Below are 19839 nucleotides of genomic sequence, written 5' to 3' on the forward strand. Positions count from 1 at the left end.
GGTATTGACAGCTCCATCATGACACCCGCCAGGATAAACACTGAAGGGAGAGTCTCTCAATTTCAGAGATGTAAAATGAGAAAATTACACGTTTAAACTGATAAATAACAATAACGTTTCACACCATCAGTCCCCAGCCATTTTGGCACTGGGAATGGTTTCATGAAGAACAAGTTTTCCCTGGACTGGGGGTGCAGAATGGTTTCGGGAGGATTCAAGTGCCTCCACTCCGCCTCAGGTCATCAGACTTTAGACTCTCATCAGGAGCACACAACCTACATCTCTCATATGTACAGCTTACAGAAGGGTTCGCACCCCTATAAGAATCTAATATCACCGATGATCTGGCACGAGGTGGGGCAGGCGACAATGCAAGCGATGGGGAGCAGCTGTAAATACAGACGAAGCTTTGCTTGCTCACCCGCCACTCACCTCCTGCTGTATGGCCCAGTTTCTAACAGGCCACAGACCAGTACCAGTCTGTGGCCCAGGGGCTGGGGATCCCTGTTTTAAACCATCTATAGAGGACGAGATTATGAGTGGCTTATTTTCTTAACACTTTCTGTATTTTTTTGTTTTTTTCTAATTAGTTTATATTATTTGATAATTAAAAAACTTTTTTGCTCTCCGTTGGTCTGTTTAAGTGTCTTCTCTCCTTAAGCAATGCATATTGACTCTTCCCAAATCTGGTCTTAATCTGGTAGTCTAGGTTCGAAATATACCAAAATGTTGATCAACTACGAGGTTTTGAAAGCTGGAGGCATAATCCTCCCAGACATCAGACAATAATACAAAGCTCCAGTAAACAGAGCAGTCGGTACTGGCACACACCAAAAAAGACATATGGATCAATGGGACAGAACAGAGAAATAAACTTACACACTCACAGTCAACCAGCAACAAAGGGGGCAAGAATATACAATAAGGAAGAGACAGTCTCCTCAGCTAGTGGTGCCGGGAATGCAGCTATCCAGGACAGCTGCATATAAATCAATGAAGGTAGAACAATCCCTCACACTAGACACAAAAATAAACTCAAAATGGCTTAAGGACTTAAATACAAGATGTGACACTGTAAAACTCCTAGGAGAGAACACAGACAAAACACTCTCGGACATAAATCACAGCAATGTTCTCATAGCTCAGTCTCCCAAGGCAATAGAAATAAAAGCAAAAATAAACAAATGAGATCTGATCAAACTTCAAATGTTTTTCATAGCAAAAGAAACCATAAACAAAACAAAAAGACAACCTACTGAGTGGGAGAAAATATTTTCAAATGATGCAACTGACAAGGGTTTAATTTTCAAAATACACAAACAGCTCATACAACTCAATAACAAACAAACAAAAAAAAGCCCAATGAAAAATGGGCAGAAGACCAAAATAGACATTTCTTTGAAGACGACATACAGATGGCCAATAGGCACATGAAAAAATGCTTAACATTATTAATTATTACAGAAATACAAATCAAAACTACAGTGAGGTACCACCTTACACTGGTCAGAATGGCCATCATCAAAAAGTCTACAAACAGCAAATGCTGGGGAGGCTGGGGTTGGGGTCAGGGTGGGTGGCGGGTGCAGAGAAAAGGGAACCTTCCTACACTGCTGGTGAGAATGTAAACTGATGCAGCCCCTAGAAAACACACTATGGAGGTTCCTTAAAAAAATAAAAATAGACTTGCCATATTATCCAGTAATCCCACTCCTGGGCATTTATCTGGAGAAAACTCTAATTCAAGTAGATACAATGCACCCCTATGTTCATAGCAGCACTGTTTACAATAGCTAAGACATGGGAGTACCCTAAATGTCCACCGACAGATAAACGGATAAAGAAGATGTGGGGTGTGTGTGTATGCAATGGAATATTACTCGGCCACAAAAAAAGGATGAAATAATGCCATTTGCAGCAACATGAATGGACCTAGAAATTATTGTACTACATAAAGTCAGAAAGAAAACAAAACATGCCATATGATAGCACTTATATATAGAATCTAAAATATGACACAAATGTACTTATTTATGAAACAGAAACAGACTCACAGACATAGAAAACAAACTTACATCTACCAAAGGGAAAAGGGTGTGGAACAGGGATACATTAGGAGTTTGGGATTAGCAGATTCTTGCTGTTGCTTAGTCACTTAGTCACTAAATCGAGTCCAAGTCTGTCTCGACCCCATGGACTGCAGCCCACCAGGTTCCTTTGCCATGGGATTTCCCAGGCAAGCATACTGGAGTGGGTTGCCATTCCCTTCTCCAGGGGATCTTCCCCACCCAGGGACCGAACCCATGACTCCCGCATTAGCAGCTGAATTCTTTACCACTGAGCCAGCTGGGATACAAGCTACTATACATAAAATAGACGAATAACAAGGTCCCGCTGTACAGCACGGGGAACTATATTCAGTGTCCTATAATAAACCATAACGGAAAAGAGTATAAAAAAGAAAAAACTATATATATAGTTATGTGTGTGTGTGTGTATAACTGAATCACTGCTGTACGGCAGAAACTAATCCAACACTGTCAGTCAAACATACTTCAATTTTTTAAAAAGCTACAAAGTTTTATATGATGATTGGATTTTAGATCTGTTTGGTTTGAGGTAGGGGAGCAGAGTGGAAAGAATAAAGCTAAAGAGGATTAAGTTACCAAAAAAATTAAAAACTTGGGACTAAATTGGTCTAATGTAGCCTTGAACCAATCTCTTTTCTTAATCTTAATTATGGCTAGGCCAAGTCTAACCATCTATAAATCATTTTATGACCTCCAAATCACAACCTAGAGAGAACACTCTAGACACTGGGTAACCCAGAAGGCAGCTTTTTCATTATTCAGTTATCTTATCATTTTGTTTTTCTCCAGAGAATAGAGTGGAATGTGTAAGGGGGAGGGGAGGACGCAGCAAGGGAGGAGGAGGAGGAGAGAGGGAGGGCCACCTGGGGAGTGATGTGTGTGTAAGGAGAAACGAATGACTATATTTTAATTGATTTAAGATTCTATTTAAATTTGTTCCAGTTCCTTGATATTTTGTCTATTGGGGATATATATAAATTGAGATCATACTAGATCATTCTAGATTTAATATTCTTGGTGTATTTCATGAGTGGATGATGCAAAGGCTACCTGAAAGCCCAGTTCCAATGCATACAACCCACGCCCACCCGCCACCAACACAGGTTCCAAGAAGACGTTATGCCTAAAATAAGGAAGGTAGAGAAAATCATCTGTCATTTTCTATGTGGGGAGACAACTGGTTCACTTCTGTTACACCTAGTAACTGCCTTCAGGAACAGAATCCTCTGTCAGCCCAGAAGGTGCATCTGATCAGGAACCTCACCGGCTTCTCTGCCCACACAACCCCCACCACCACCTATCTATGTATGTCCCAGTACTTTTGCCTTTGAATTCCTATTTCATGATTTTACCTTACTATCATGTTACCAACTATCATTGAACCCCTCTCCTCCAAAGATACACACAGAAAGCATTCTTGGTTATTATCAGCATATCATATAATAATGTGTTCAAAAATCATCCACAGAGATAAACTGAATTATTTTTGAGTCCAGAAGTTAATACAGTTAAGCATTGGTTGTATAGTGGTGAGCAGAGCTGCCTTCCAGAAGTTATACAGTTAAAAGTTACTCAGGAAAATACCATTAAAACCTAGACTTTGGAACCAGGAGTCAACCAGTTTTAAAAGTTTCCATGCAAAAACTTGAACTAGACAGTAATGCTGTGTGCGACTTTTTTAAAACTCCCAACTCAACAGTAACCAAGACATTTCTTCCCACTTTGGTCCCGTGGCTTTCAAGTCCAGGAATGAGCCACTTAGGCCTGCAGCCCAGGGCTTAGGCACTTACATACAGAGGTACTTCGCTGCAGTTCAGCTCCATGGTTTCCGCATCTGCAATGAAAATAACAAACAAGAGAGTTATTGGAGGAGTCCCCGTGTGACCAACCAGTAGAGCTGTATCCTGCCTTTCAGTTAACATCATGGAGGGAAGAGATACCCACTAGATAGGAAAACTGCAGAGTCAAAAACTAAGAACAAAGGAATAAGATGCTCTCCATATAAAATAACTTCCCCCCTTTCTTCTTTCACATGAATATCTACAATAAGGAAAATCTATCACCCCCAACATTATCCCACTGACTGCTCCCAAACAGAAATTGTCAATATATTTCAGAAAGCCAAGAAAGGCCAACACAAGCATGTGGCAAGTTTTGCTTTAGTTAATCACTTAGGCCACTCTGAGGTCAGAATCCACTCCTGGCTGGACGGGGCAGGAGGCTATGGGTGACAAGACAGATCTCGGACCTGTTACTCAGGACCTGAAAGCTTTCTCCGGAGGGAGGCAGCCCACTGTCAGGCTAACCAGCCTCTCCACTAGCTGTAGACACCCCATCTGCACCCAGAAACCAGCTAGCAGCTTAGACAAAAGGAGCATCATTTAAATGAGGTTCACTGAACACCTTCAATGGGCTCAGCATTGCACAAAGATGACCAGGAAACGATCCACTCCTCACAGAGCTCACAGCTGAATGGACACCTAAAGATGGGAAGAAAGTGAAGAGTGGGCTGCATGTGAACTCTGAGGAGGGCCGACAAGGAGACTCACGGCCCCCATCACCTCTCCTCTCTCCTCCCACCCACGTGCGTCCTCTGGGACACAGTTCTGCTCACCAGGCCAAGCCTGGCTCTGGTCCCCAGGCCACCACCAGCTGCAGTACTTTGGGGATGTCTCTTAAGAAGGCAGACACAGAGCACCTGAACTGTGATTTTGAGTACAGTAATCCCCAGAGGACACACGTGACCCAGAGGACAAATACAAAGATTTCTATTTTATTTCTTTATAAAATCATTTAGCTCACATTTTACTAATAGTTCATAAACATGCTGGTGCTGGCCACCTTCCTGGGTCACAAGTTACCTTCCATGACTCATCTGGAGAGAAGACAGAGGGCATCACAAGGCCGAGGGGTTGAGAGCTGGGCCCCGCCTTGGTCCTCGTTTTCAACACTTTGGGCCCCGTGGCAGTTCATGTGGACACACTTAAATGGGCTTACAGGTTATCGTTAACAATTTTTAATGAAACTAACCTCATAAATTGGATGAATGGTTTAAGGAGTCCAGAAGAAAGTTCAAATTAAAAATAAAAATAACCACAAAAATAACAAAACTGAGACTCCCAATCCCAAAAGGAATTGTTCATCAGCTACACTATAAAATAAAAATAATGACCAACCTGAGAGCATTGACAAGTACATGCCCCCAAGATTCAAAATGATCAAGAAGGCATTTAAAATATGAATGTAGGACCTCCCTGGTGGTACGGTGGATGGGAATCCGCCTGACAGCGCAGGGAGGGGTTGATCCCTGGGCCAAGAAGATTCCACATGCTGAGCAGCAACTAAGACCCTGTGCCACAACTGCTGAGCCTGTGCTCTAGGGTCCAAGGGCCACAACTACTGAAGCCCGTGTGACTAGAGCTGTGCTCCACAAGAGAAACCACCATAATGAGAAGCTCGCACAACGCAACTAGAGAAAGCCCACAGTCAGCAACAAAGACCCAGTGCAACCAAAAATAAATAAATAAAATTTAAAACATGCAGGGCTTCCCTGGGAGGCTCAGCTGGTAAAGAATACGCCTGCACTGTGGGAGACCTGGGTTCGGTCCCTGGGTTGGGAAGATCCCCTGGAGAAGGGAAAGGCTACCCACTCCAGTATTCTGGTCTACAGAATTCCATGTACCATATAGTCCATGGGATCACAAAGAGTCGGACACGACTGAGCGACTTTCACTTTCAAATGAACGTATATCCACAGCACATGTACCATGACTCTCACACTAAATGTATGCTGTGTCTCAAAATACTAGTCCTCTTTCACCTGTTAACAGTCATGCCATACACAATTCCAATCTTTTATAAAACTTTACTGAACTTGATAATAAAATCAGAAGATTCTTTGAAGATTTCTACTTAATAGTAAAAGAAATGAATGCACTCTATGGTAAGCACAGTGCTAAGAAAAAATGGCTGAAACACAGAGTCAAAAAACACGAAGTTAAAAACTAAAGCACGTTCCTTTAGGAGCGAAACTTTTAAAACGGAATGTTCTAAGAAACCCATTAGGACAAATTAAGCTGTGTGGAAGACTTGCCATAGAGTTAGAGAAAAGTACAGATGGTATTAGATTTTGTCTGATAAAATACATTTAAAAAGTCACTTTGGGTGAGAATATGAAGATTTTCTGAAGAGTGAATTACTGCTTCAGTAAATAATGTTCAAAATACCACCCTGATGGGGCAACTTCTCAGATAGGAAGTTTAAAAAGCACAAATGCAAAATCCATTCACTGTGTCATTCACGGGTGAGATATCGTAACAAAGAACCTGAAGCCAAAAGCACACAGTTTGCCAGGATGTCAGTGTGGTTAATTTTATAGAAATAAGACCTTTAAACACGGTCAAATCTTTACAGCCGCTGCTGCAACAAGACGGGAAATGACCATAAAAATCTTTACCACATTAAAGGGTGTTGGTTATATCGCAACAAAGTACTTTAAAAAGTTGCCAACCATGTACCACCTAATCTTCTAACAAAAATAGAAGTGTTCCAAACTTTTGCTGGGTTTTCTAAGATTAAAACTGGCTGTTTACAGCAGATTTTTCTTAAAATATTTTTCAAATAAATATCCTATCCCTTCTAGAAAGGGGTGATATTTAATAAGTGAAAAAGAAAAGGCATCTCAAAAGAAACAGGTTATAGACAGTATACACCATCGTAAAAACATGCTGAAAAAGTATTTGTATGTTTTTGTGATTTTGATGCAAAAATTATTTAAAGTTTGCCATCTACTAAAGCCCTCATACACACAAGCTTTAAATTTTGGGGAAAGGCTTTCTAATATACTTTTTTAACCTTGCCAAATGTTTCATGGGTTTTTTTTCCTTTTTAATGCAACAACTTCTGATTAATTTGCAGGAAGAATGATTAACATCAGGAAAAATGGGAATTTACTAGCTACATTTAAACAAACTCTTATATAATTGTTGGATGGGATTAAAATATAAATCCCTTTATTTATAAGTACACCCAGCACTCACTTCTTCAATTAGAGTCTTTTTTACCATAGTATGGTATCCTTTCCAGCTATGACACTTCAAAACCAATTTCAAAATAAACAGTACTTGGAACCAGACATTCAAGCCAAAGTACTACACAGCATTAAAATTACTAAGCATAGATTTTCAAAACAGTGGCACATGATCACTATATTACTCTGCCATGTATTACATGTCAATGCTTTTAGTGAGAACAAAAGGGGCTATTAAATTTTTTTTTTTTACTACAATGTTTAACCTTTACAGCTTTTTAGATTTGAGGTATGTTTTAGAATATACACTGTTACAGTAGGTATTGTCGTTCGGTCACTAAGTCATGTCTGAGTCTTTGCAACCCATGGACTGCAGCACGCCAGGCTCCCCTGTCCTTCACTATCTCCCGGAGTTTGCTCAAATTCATGTCCGTGCTACAGTAGCATGTTTTATTAATAAGTACATTAAGTACGGGATACATGCTAACATTTCATACTTAAGGGTACAGGACAACATTTTGAAGCTCAGCTCTATAAAGTAAGCAAGCCTTCCCCACAATGCTTAGGCTGCTTTGCCCAAGTCCTCCTCCTCTGTGTTCAGTAGACTAAGGCATGACCTATGGAGTGCAGGGCGCTCACCAGAGCCTCTAGAGTTGTGTGTTTATCCAGTGAAAAGGCCCACGTGGGCTGAAGTGCAGTCCAGAATCCAACCTGGCACAGCTCTGTGAAGGATCCAGGGTCTGCAGTCAGTACAAGGCCCACTTCATCAAATGCCTGCCTCAGCTTTGGACTGTAATTATCTCAGACGAAAAGCAAAACATCAAGGGCTAAACAACATATTTACATTTCACCTGATATTTAACAACTCATATTTTATTATTTCTGTTTACCTTTTGCCTGTTTTCAGTGAAGACAGTTAAGAACCATTTTGAGCATCAGTTTTCTTGTTTTCCAGAGAAACTATATTTCACTGCTTGAAAAAATAAACTAAAACCAAAACCCCCACAGTTCTCAGCCTCAATTCCAACACTTATAAAACCTCTATCAGGATCACCTACTTAAGCTGTAAATAAAAAAGTTCAAAGCAAATATATCCTCAAATAAAACTTCAAACCAAATCAGATATTAAAAACTATATCCTCACTTTTCTGAAATTAATTCCTCTGTTATAGCTAAAAGCAGTAACCTCTGTGTTCACTTGCAGAGCTGCATGGTGTAATGAGGCCACACCTCCTTTTACATCAAGTTTAATGATAAAAAATTTGTATTTGCTAAACAAGTCACAATTGCCTAAGTTCTTCACATGCTGTAGCTTTGCACAATGCAAGAGAAGTGTCATGCGCTGCGCTTCATTTTCTAACGCTTGAGTTCTCCACCTGCGATTTCAAAAATTGAGACTCAAGTACTTTTATATCGTACTGCACTTTTTTTTTTAATATTTGAGAAACTGAAGAGCCAATACAGTTCTAGTCTTGCTGGCAGACACCATGGACTAATTTGGGGTCTCAGTAGAGAGCCGCAACTTTTAATTTTACTCCCAAAAGAGGAAACAATCTTGTGAAAAGATCATCAAGATACAAAAAATTCAATATTTTAGATATTTTTTGAAAAATATATACTATTCCAATATCTTTGATTGCTAGTTAACTCTAAAGAAAAATATTAGACTGTTTTCAACAGGTGAAAAGAATATTTTAATGTTTAAAAATAACATTTAACTAATACAGAAAAAAATCAATTCTTTGAAGTTCTGGGTTTCCCAAGTTTTTGCATCTAAATGAAATATTCTAAGACTGAGTCAATATAAAACCATGGCTAATTTTGTCTTCAACATGCTAAAAACTGGTGTGTATGCCTCTCACACAACCTATTAACAGATAAAGATCAAATATTTATCAATACTATAAACAACTACATTTAGAAGGATAATGGTACGTGAAGTACTGCATTAAGTATTTTACCAACATCATCTTAGAGAATCCTCATGGCTGCTGTTGTTCAATCACTAAGTCATGTCCGACTCTTGTGACCCCGTGGACTGCAGTACTCCAGGCTTCCCTGTACTTCGCTAATTCCTGGAGTTTGCTCAAACTCATGTCCACTGATTCAGTAGCATTGAGAAAATGCTACTTAGTTACCTAAACCTTCATTTACAAGTCCCTCCAGTTACAATGTTAACTGCAAAGCAAGTTACCTAAACAAAAATATTCAAATGAACAGACCACTTACAGAATTACAAGCAACAGCCTCCCGTGTTCATTCTTCCCCCCACCAGCATCTACCCTCTAGCAATTTTATCCTATACACCAAAACTTCTTCTATAGCTGTATGCTTTGGAAAGCAAATAATGCTGAAAATAATGCTGGAAATCTTTTTTTAAGCATGAAATAAGGTTAAATAAAATTGAGAAGAGAGTTTGAGTACTGGAGAACTTCAAGTCACATACAAAACTATCAATGAGAACGTGACAGAGATCCATCAACAAGTAAAAAGAAATAATCATAATAAGATAAAAGCTTAAAGACAGTAATTTCAACAGTAAAGGAATACAAGTACCTTCTTCCCACCTAGGAGAAAATAGAAGACAATCTTGGGTGTTTCTAACAAAAATGACCCTCATAATAATGCTTTGCAATCAAATAAGACAACACCAATGTCCGACTGTATAAGTTGTGCCAAAAAAAAAAGTCACAACCTCCTTCAATTAATCTCTCACACACACATGATTCACCTTATGTTCCTTCTAAGAGTCAACAGAGCTGAAAACTAACTGTGTAATAGGTCACCCTGAACAAGGCTAGGCTGGTATTTAAGCAGCCACTCCAGAACGGTAAGCTCTAGCCATGATGCTCTGCTGCCTTTCAGCCAAAGGAATAAAATATAAATTTTATAAATATTTTCAGAATTTCATTTTCAAAAACTAGAACCCCAGGCAAATCTCTTCTCCACCACTGTTACCTCTGAATTGTGGTCCCCATTTTAAGGAGCTTCACTTTAAAGGGCCTTCCTGATACCTGCCCTCTTCAGCTAGAAGGGCCTCCCGCACCCCTGTCTCCACTTCACACGGGCAAAGAAAAGCTCAGCAAAGTTGTGCCACGTGACTGAGAATGAAGCCAAGAGGCTAACTGTGGCCAAGGCATGTGGATCCAGCCTGTCTGACCCCAGAGCCCATGCTCTCCTTGGCCTCAGCACAGTCCTTTTGTAACATTACTACAATCTGAAAGACAGAAATTCATTTGGCTAAAAAGCTGTAAGAACCTCATAGCAAGGAATATAGGCTCAGAAACAGACTGTGTTTGAACACCAGTTCTACCCTATTCTGTGTGACTCTGGGCCTGTTACTTACCTCCCTTCCCTAGGCCATGTGTCAAGTAGAAACAGTAACAGTACCTACCTCTTAAGACTGTTGGGATGATCAAGAGATTTGATAGAGTAAAAAGAGAAAACACTTAATGGGCACGCAATAAATCCTAGCTGTAACTATCATTTATCATCATTGCATATTACAATGCATACATGCTCAGTCATGTCCAACTCTCTGCGACCCCATGGACAGTAGCCCGCCAGGTTTCTCTGCCCATGGGATTCCCCAGGCAAGAATAGTGGGGTGGGTTGCCATTTCCTTCTCCACGGGATCTTCCCGACTCAGGGATCAAACTGGTGTCTCTCCCATCTCCTGCAGAGGCAGGGGGATTCTTCACCACTAGTGCCGCCTGGGAAGTCCAGTCATTGCATGTGAAGCATACACAAAGGGTTTTTTAAGCATTTGAATCTTTATTTCAAATAAAATCATTCAGAACCTCTACATATTAGACTGATCAAAATGATTTGGCAGTAATTGGGGTGAAAGGGTAAGAATGAGGTCTATTCAGCTCAGCCTCATTCTGGCGGCCCCAAAGAATTCCCAGGTATCAGGAATTCTGAAGAGCACTGTACCACATCACTATAATACTGTCAACCTCCACAGGATTTTTCATTAATTTTTTTATTTGGCTGCGTTGGGTCTTGGTTACAGGATGTGTGATCTTTAGTTGTGGCACATGGGATCTTTCACCGAGGTGCACGCACACTCCAGCTGTGGTGTGTGGGCTCAGCAGTTGTGGCATGCAGGCTCCAGGGTACATGGGCTTCGTTGCTCTGCGCCATGTGGGATCTTAGTTCCCCAACCAGGAATGAACCTATGTCCCCCTGCACTGCAAGGCAGATTCTTTACCACTGGACCACCAGGGAAGTCCTAATTCCACAGAATTTTATCTGATTTTACAGAACCAAATATTCCCCCTCCACTTTGAAACTTCAAAGAGCAGAGAGCAATTACTATTGGGGTAATTCTATTGCTACCTTAGTTTGAAACCTGTGGCACTGGAGACGGAAATCTTGATTCACTGCTCCTTCAGTGAACCTTGGAGTGTAGAATTTTAATTGTATTTCACAACTGTTATACTAACAGGAGGAGAGAAGATCAGTTAAACTGGAGGTAAGTCTAAGTAAAAACCTTCCATGCCAACACAATGGATGGGCAGGAAAAAAGCATTTTAGAATAAACCTACTGCTGAATACACAGCAGTGTCTACAGACCTGCTTCAGACTGGAGTTATCTACCTGATTTATGCAGGTCTAAGCAGCTTTATGTGAAAGAGTAGAATTACTTGGTGAACTCAGTGTGGGGAAATGTCTGAAGATTAGAAAGCAGGCAACACAATAACCATTCAAAAGGATCTCATTAATTCCAACGACTGGGGGTGGGGAGGAAGAAGGGGAGCCAGTCAGTCTGAAATGGGACAGCCTAAATTAGAGGACGTTTGTAAAGTACAAAGAGGAGCAGGAGCTAGCTGCTAGCAAAATGTTCCGCCAAACCAGTCACACTTGCTTGTATTTCACAGGACGTATCTGCACACAGAGTGATTAAGCCCTCAAAAAGCTTTTTTATACATCAATGGAACATTCCCTTTACTGGCTCACTTTTGCTATTAATCTGTTTAGTGTATCCTTCATAGTCAATGCAAAGCTCAATCACTCAAGCATCGCAGGCAAGTTCCATCTCATCAGGGCATCAATGTCCTTATTAGCAACACAGCTCTAAAGCTCCTCTCTCATGTCAAAGTCAATTCACTGCACAACACTATGCAGGCTGTCATGGGAGGGATAATAAAATACATAAAGTATATATATATATAAATAAAATACTGTCCCTAGCATGGATGAGCTTACAACCTGGCCAGGATAAGATCTATAGCCATGAAAAGTTAAGGGTAAAGGAGTAACACCCCTGAGCTGGCAGAACACGATAGTATAGGACGAGCATGAAGCGATAAATGAGTTACATACACAGAACGAGAGAAAGGAGGATTCAGCATGAAGACAGACCTGGATACATGATATTTTTATGAAACACTGAGGAGTTAGATAAATTAGAGTAACAGGTCTAGAAACCAGAGGGAGTAAAGGTCACTGGCCTTTTATGTTAACACACAATTCATCCCCAAAACAACACATACTAAATCTGCAACAAGGACTTCCCTGGTGGTCCAGTGGTTAAGAACATGCCTGCCAGTGCAAGGGACGTGGGTTCAATTCCTGGTCCAGCAAGATTCAACGTGCTGCAGGGCAACTGAGCCCACATGCCCTAGAGCCCGCGCTCTGCAACAAAAGAAGCCACGGTCATGAGAAGCCTGCATCTCTGCAACTAGAGGGTAGCCCCACTCACCACAACTAGAGAAAAGCCCACGCAGCAACAGCAGACCAAGCGCAGCCAAAATTTTAAATAAATAAATAAAAATCTGCAACAAAAGTGAACAACAGACTTCCAAGGGGCGAGACTCCTTTGCCAAAGACCTAACAACATTCCTAATTTCATGTTTGCTTTGAGTCAGAATGTAAACAAAATACACTCCAGTTTTTCCGACAATGAGCTTTTTACTTTTCCATCTTAATGGAATGCATGATCAAGTTAAATACAACTAACTGATGCTGACAGTTCTCTGCTTGGGCACAGATAATGATCATATCAAATTTATCAACCCTTGCTTCACCACCAGCATCTCATTTCTATTTTCTTATTGTGCACTCATCTTTATAAAACAAGGAAATGGAGCAAGAAAAATAAGTCACGTACTGTAAAGAGCCATGCTACTAAAATTGACCTGGCAGGTGTGAAATGCCCACAAGTTCACTCATTTGCTGATGCCTTAAAGCTCAAATTCAATACAAGAAAGACTGTTTTCTTGGCAGAGCTGTTCAGCCCAAGAAGTTTAAAGCAGCAATCTGGCAATGTATCCCAGAGTAGTCAAGAAAAATATTGCTGAGAAAGAGGCATTTGAGTTAGGTCCTCAACAGAATAAAGCCTGGCTAATATAGCTTTCTCTTATTTTGTAAAGTATAGAGTTTCTCACTTTTTACTTCAACAAAAGAAAAATAACTCTCCCCAGAGTCTTCTGCAGGATTACTGCAAATTAAGTGGATTCATATGACTTATAGTTCATTGATGAACTTTATAGAGTCTGTGAACACCAAAAATTTAGGTATGAAATTTTGTGTGATGTGCATTTTTCTGACAAGAGTTTATAGCTTTCAGATTCTCAAGGGACTACTGGACATTAAAGACTAAGACCTCTTTTTTTTCCATCATGCTAGACATCAAAATTAAAAAGTGTTCCTCTGTGAAAGCCCAAGTGAGGGAGATCAAAAGGCATGCTGCAGACTGGGAGAAAATACCCAACAAAGGACTAGGATCTAGAATATATTAAGAACGCTCAAACAATCCAGTTGGAAAATGGACGAAAGACATGGATGTTTCACCAAGAGGATATTTGCATGGCAAATAAGGTCATGGGAAGACGTTCAACATCATTAACCACTTTAGAGATGCAAATTAAAACCACCATGGATATTAACTGGATTTACTGTGGTGATCAATTCACAATACAATCAGTCTCCCATATCCGCAGATGTGGAACCTGAAGATATAAAGGGCTGACTGCAAGGGACTCGAACATCCACAGATCTGAGTGTCCACCAGTGGGCCTGGAACCAGTCCTCCACGAATACCAAGGGATACCTGTATATACATATAAGGAATGATTGTGTTTTATACCTGAGACAAATACTATGTTCTAGGTCAATTAATTCAAAAAGAGAACTTTGGTTCATGTATTGGAATGCTACACAGCTGTTATATCTACTACAGAAAGAAATACTTAATGCCTTGGAAAGATGTTCATTCCAAGTTAAATTTAAAATGAAAGTTATTTAAAACATATAGTGTAATCCCATTTTTGCAAATAATATATGTACACAATATGTATACAAAAGACATGAGAAGGCTATAAATGTGAAAAAAAATCAAAAACCACACACACATAATGAAATATCAATATAGCATTCAAATGGCTATAACAAAACACAGTGCATAACCAAATCTTGGAAAGGATGTAGAGATACTAATCACTTACACATTGCTGGTAAGAGTGCAAAATAATATAGCCATTCTGGAAAACAGTTGGGCAGTCTCTTAAAAACTAAATACACGTTGCCACCAATAATTCCACTAATGGGTATTTCCTCCACCCCCAGAGAAATAGAACTTTATGTTCACAGAAAAACCTGTATGCAGCAGCATTGGTAATAGCCTTATCTATAACAGCCAAAAACTATTATCAGCCCAGATGTCTTCAACAGTTGAACGTTGAAGACAGCACAGTCTGCTGTCTGTATGCACACTTATGTGTGTACATGCCTAAGTCAGCAATATATACTACTCAGAAATTAAAAGGAACTGACTATTTACACGCCATGGATCAATCTTTAGGAAATTATGCTGATCGATAGGAGCCGATCCCAAAAGGTCACAGACCATAATCCCACATATATAATAACATTTTTAAATGAGAAAAATTAATGGACAACAGATTAGTAGTGGCCAGAGGCAGAAAACAGTATTGGGAGGGGTAAGGAGGGAAGGTGGTCATGATTATAAAAGGGCGACATGAGGGATCCTAGCAGTTTCAGAACCATTCAGTATCTTGTCTGTGGCGGTGAATGCGTGAACTTACACAGGTGATAAAAAAGGATGCTGAAATTTAAGATCACAGAGACTAGTAAATATAAGTAAAACTGGGAAACCTGAATAAGATGAGTACATTGTATCATTGTCAATATCAACTGATCTTAGTAGTAGTAGCAGTTAGATGCTCGACTCTTAGCAACCCCACAGACTGTAGCTCACCAGGCTGCTCTGTCCATGGGATTTTCCAGGCAAGAATACTGGAGTGGATTACCATCTCCTTCTCCAGAGGATCTTCCCGAGTCAGGGGTTGAACCCGGGTCTCCTGCATTGCAGGCAGATTCATTACCATTTGAGCTGTAGGGCAATTGAGCTTATTATAGTTTTATAAAATATTACCATTGGGCAGAGAGTATAAAGGTTTTCTACATTGTTTCTAGGGCACTCAGCAGTAAAGAATCTGCCTGCAATGCAGGAAACATGGGTTAGATTCCTGACTGAGGAAGATCCCCTCAAGAAGGAAATGGCAACCCACTCCAATATTCTTGCCTGGGAAATCCCATGGACAGAAGAGTCTGGTGGGCTACAGTCCATGGAGTTGCAAAGAGTCACACACAACTTAGCAACCAACCAACAACTAATAGTATTTCTTATAACTGAATGCAACTGTACAATTAGCTCAATAAAACTGTCAATTTGAAAAGTCATGTTAGAATTTATGTATCCTAATCGATTTTCTCTTTTGCAGTGGCTACCATAGGTGGTCCACAGCCCCTCACCTCTCACCGTCATTTTCCAATGATATTGCTACTGCTTAAAATATTTTTAGGATTCTTTCTCAGCCTGTGACATGTTTTGATTATTCTGTGTGACAGCTTTAAGAATAAATTTCAAATTTTAAAATGTCAAAAGAAATTCAGAACTATGTTAGAGAAGAAATAAAGTGAACAAAGAAGTGAACAAAGTAGGAAATACTCTTTATGGGCAAGAAACAAAGTAACTAAGTCATGAAAGTGGTTCTCTTTTGTGGAGTCACGGGCTTAGTTTAAGCTTGTGAGATCCAAGATTAAAAAACCACATACTTCTGATTGAAAATCCCTTCTAGAGGCAATGTGAAGCCAAAGAAGTATTTGAAGTGAGGCAGTAACTTACCTAAGGTCGTCTTGTCACAAGGTTGACCCAAAGACTGCTAAACAGACTATAGAGACAAAAGAAAGTAGCTGGGGGAATAGGCACATGGAAAATTCTCCTGATAACTTAGGAGCATGGCTACTGAGATGTTAACAAATCCAACCACAGGTGGAAGGCCCCACCTCCCCCATGGCTTTCATCTGCATTTCAGACAGCAAACTGTGGCTTTACACCACCCCCATCCACCTCCCCATTCCCAACTAGGTTTTATACGGTCTCTGCAGGAACATAAAGGTACTCTCCACCTACTAACCACAAAAATTACATTCTTAAACCAGAATAGCTAGATTACTGCACCCAATTCTAAACTATAAGACTAGTGGACAAATGAGTAAAGCCTGGAAAAATTCTCAAATGATGCTTTCACATTTAGAAATATGACCTTAATGATTAAAAGCAATGAAGCTTAACCTCAGAGAAACAGCTAGTTTCTAAATGTTTCATTTAGTTTAGCACATTTACTCCGAACTTCCTATATATGCTTAGTACTCATAAAAAAAAAAAAAAAGTATAAATGTCTCCCTTCAAATGTCTATCAAATCTATTTGAAAAGAAAGGGTATACTGATATGAAACAGGCAAATAAGCTAGAGGAACAGGTAACTATATACCAAGGAAAACACAACCATTCACTTTCTCTATAAATACTGTTAGGTAGTTAGAATAGGGAAAGTGAAGTTGCTCAGTTGTGTCCAACTCGTTGCAACCCCATGGACAGAGGAGCCTGGTAGGGATTTTCCAGGCAAGAATACTGGAGTGGGCTGCCATTTACTTCTCCAGGGGATCTTCCCAACCCAGGGATCGAACCCAGGTCTCCTGCATTGCATGCAGACGCTTTACCGTCTGAGCCACCAGGGAAAAGGAGTTCAAAATGGTGGTGGCTAAAAGATAAGGAAGAGAAAAGCCCACGAAAATAGAACAAAGGAAGGCCCGAGGACCGGAGTGAGGACCTCAGGTAGAACAAACAGCACTCCTGGCTAACCCAATTTACACAGGGCAGGGCCGGGGGAGGGAAACATATAAAAAAAGGAGCCAAAGGGCTGGGGCTCTCTCTCTCTCCTCCCCCCGACCCACACATGCTGGGGCACTCTTCTCTTCGCGTCTTTGGGTCCACACGCCCTCACACATCAGGGATGGATTTTCCTGTTATTATCTAAATAAAATAGAGCTGTAACATGGAGCTGTAACACTGATTTGTCTAAGAGCTATAACACGGTCTAAGACCCGAGAGCTGTGACACGCCAAGGGCTTTAATGTCCGTCACTCCAAATCTTTGTTGTGACGAGACAGAATCGAGGAGCATACACTCGCCTGACAATACTTTTATTGAGTGTCTATTATATCCTAGGTACTGGGGATGGAGGGATGAGTTCTTCCTAGAGAAACTGCCAGCCCAGCGAGAAAACGGAAAACAATGAGAATATAAAATGTGTGGGATTCTGCGAATCCAGGGAGATAGAAATGCTCAAATCACTCAGCAGCTGAGGTATCAGGCATGGTTCCCCAAGGAGATGAGGCCTAAGCTAAGTCTTAAAGAATACATACAACTGCTTGTTACTAAGGGCATTCCTACTTAGAAAAGCATTTGGAAATGAGGGCAGAGCATGTTGGTTCTTATGTGACTGAGTTGGTGGGGCAGGGGAGGAGCAGAAGAGGGAAGGGAACTGCTTCTGGCATTCAGCATTGGGAACCGTGCATGCTGAGCATTCAATAATACTGGACTGATTGTGCTCAAAGAACTGTCCCACCCAAATGCCAATAGCGACCCTTGTTGAAAATCACTGACGTTCACCAGGTAGATGGTGAAATGGGAGGACATTTCAAGTAGAAGAAATAGGAGTGACTACACGGCAGCATTCAAGAAAGGGTTATTCATGGAGCTACAAACACCTCCAGGACTACTGAAAGTATGCATAGGGCAGTGGTGGGAGAGAAAGATGGAAAATTTTTCCAGGCCCCAATGTTACATCATACTAAGTAACATGAACTTAAAGCCAATTAGTGGCTTTAGGCAACAGAGACAAGCAACCCAAATTGCGTGTTAGAGAGATCTCTGTGACGCAGGGCTAAGATGAACTGAAAAGAGAGAGACCAAAGTCAGGGAAGTCAAGCAAGAGACCATTGCTATTGTTCAGGTGAAAGACAGTGAGAGCCTGATTCAAAGCGATGTTTTAGGGAGGACAAAGAAATGTGAGAGATTAAAGAACAAAATGAAAAGGCCTTGGTGCTTAACTAGATGTAGGGCATAAGGACCAGGAGGAATGAATCTATGGGAACTCCTTGGTTCCTGGCTTAGACAATGGGAAGACGGTGCCACTGACCAAGAAGGGGAAAGTGAAAGGGGAGGCAGATAGATGACTTGGAGAAAGAAATAAAAATGAGTTATGGCCGTTAAGAGCTTGAGATGTGATGACTGGTGTCCAAGACAGGTCAAAAGCAGGGACCTGGAGTTCAAGAAAGACATCTGGGCTGGAGAGAAAGATTTTGATAATACAGTAACAGTAATTAAAGTCATTTGGGAGTAAATGAGATGGAGTAAGGAAGTGGATACACACAAACTCAAAAAGGGCTTAGAACAGAAACTTGGAGAACTCCAAGAGAAACGGAGAGGAAGGAGAGCTCACAAAAGGCACTGAGGAACAGAGAAATAGGGCTGACATTTACGGAGCTGTACTAGACAATTTTCATCCAGTCCTCACAAACATATGGAGTACCTTCCGCTATTGTCCCCATTTTACAGATGGGAAAAGTAAGGCACAGAGAGGTTAAACACTTTGCTCAAAGGCACACAACTAAATGGTAGAATGGAAATTTAAAACCAAGCAGTCTTGTTCCAGATTCCACACTCCCAACCATCTATTACCATGTTAGAAATTTAGAAGGGGACAAATGTGACAAAATCCAAGAGAAATGAACAAGGGAGCAAAAGCTGTGAAGCAAAGCAAGATAAGAACTGAGAAGGAACACTTGAAGCCGAGATTGGAGAGGTCGCTGGTCTGCCTGGCCACACCCATGCTGGAAGGAGCAGCCTAATGAGAGCAGTGCAGCAGTAACCAGGAGGCGAGGAGTGGAGAAAGTAATGTTAAACAGCAAATGCTTTAAGAGTTTAGGAAAATGAGAGAGCTTTGCAGTTGAAGTTGTTAGAAAAGACTCTGCCTGGTGTGTCTCTCAAGCTGTGTCTCAGAAAGGAGGAACAGACTGAGAACTGGGGTTCAAATGTTTTCAAAAGCCACGTCAAAAACTGTTTTGTTACTGTGACTAAGATCCATCTATACCCCTGGGCTCCTGTGATCTGAACAAACGTGACCCACCTATGATAAGAATAATAACTACTGAGTACGCACTAGTTTCTTTTCTATGTTGGCCGTCTGCGGCGGCTTCTGAGGATTCTATGTACTTCCTTTTTTCCTCCCCCCCGAGATGTCGTGGTAACTTTATGGTCCCACTCCAAACCGAGATGCGATTGAACTATCTTTAGTAACTCTCCTTCCAATGACATATTAGACAAAGTCTTGTAGCGACTTCCTG

General features: G+C 40.7%; 1 protein-coding gene across 11 annotated transcripts in view; it reads right to left on the reverse strand.

Annotated features, from left to right (window-relative positions):
* ARHGEF28 (Rho guanine nucleotide exchange factor 28) overlaps positions 1-19839 on the reverse strand; it is a 339510-nt gene that overhangs the window by 268774 nt on the left and 50897 nt on the right. For 3 of the 11 annotated variants that reach the window (XM_061393271.1, XM_061393269.1, XM_061393268.1), the window contains exon 2: positions 3881-3924. In XM_061393271.1, the coding sequence (XP_061249255.1) occupies positions 3881-3913 (33 nt within the window). In that variant the 5' untranslated portion in view covers positions 3914-3924. Of the gene's footprint in view, positions 1-3880; positions 3925-4493; positions 5291-9675; positions 9892-19839 lie in introns of those variants that run through there. The other 8 variants (XR_009731718.1, XM_061393264.1, XM_061393274.1 and 5 more) reach the window with 6 other exon arrangements.

Source organism: Bos javanicus, chromosome 20, assembly GCF_032452875.1.
Source record: "Bos javanicus breed banteng chromosome 20, ARS-OSU_banteng_1.0, whole genome shotgun sequence".
In the NCBI taxonomy this organism is placed as follows: domain Eukaryota; kingdom Metazoa; phylum Chordata; class Mammalia; order Artiodactyla; family Bovidae; genus Bos; species Bos javanicus.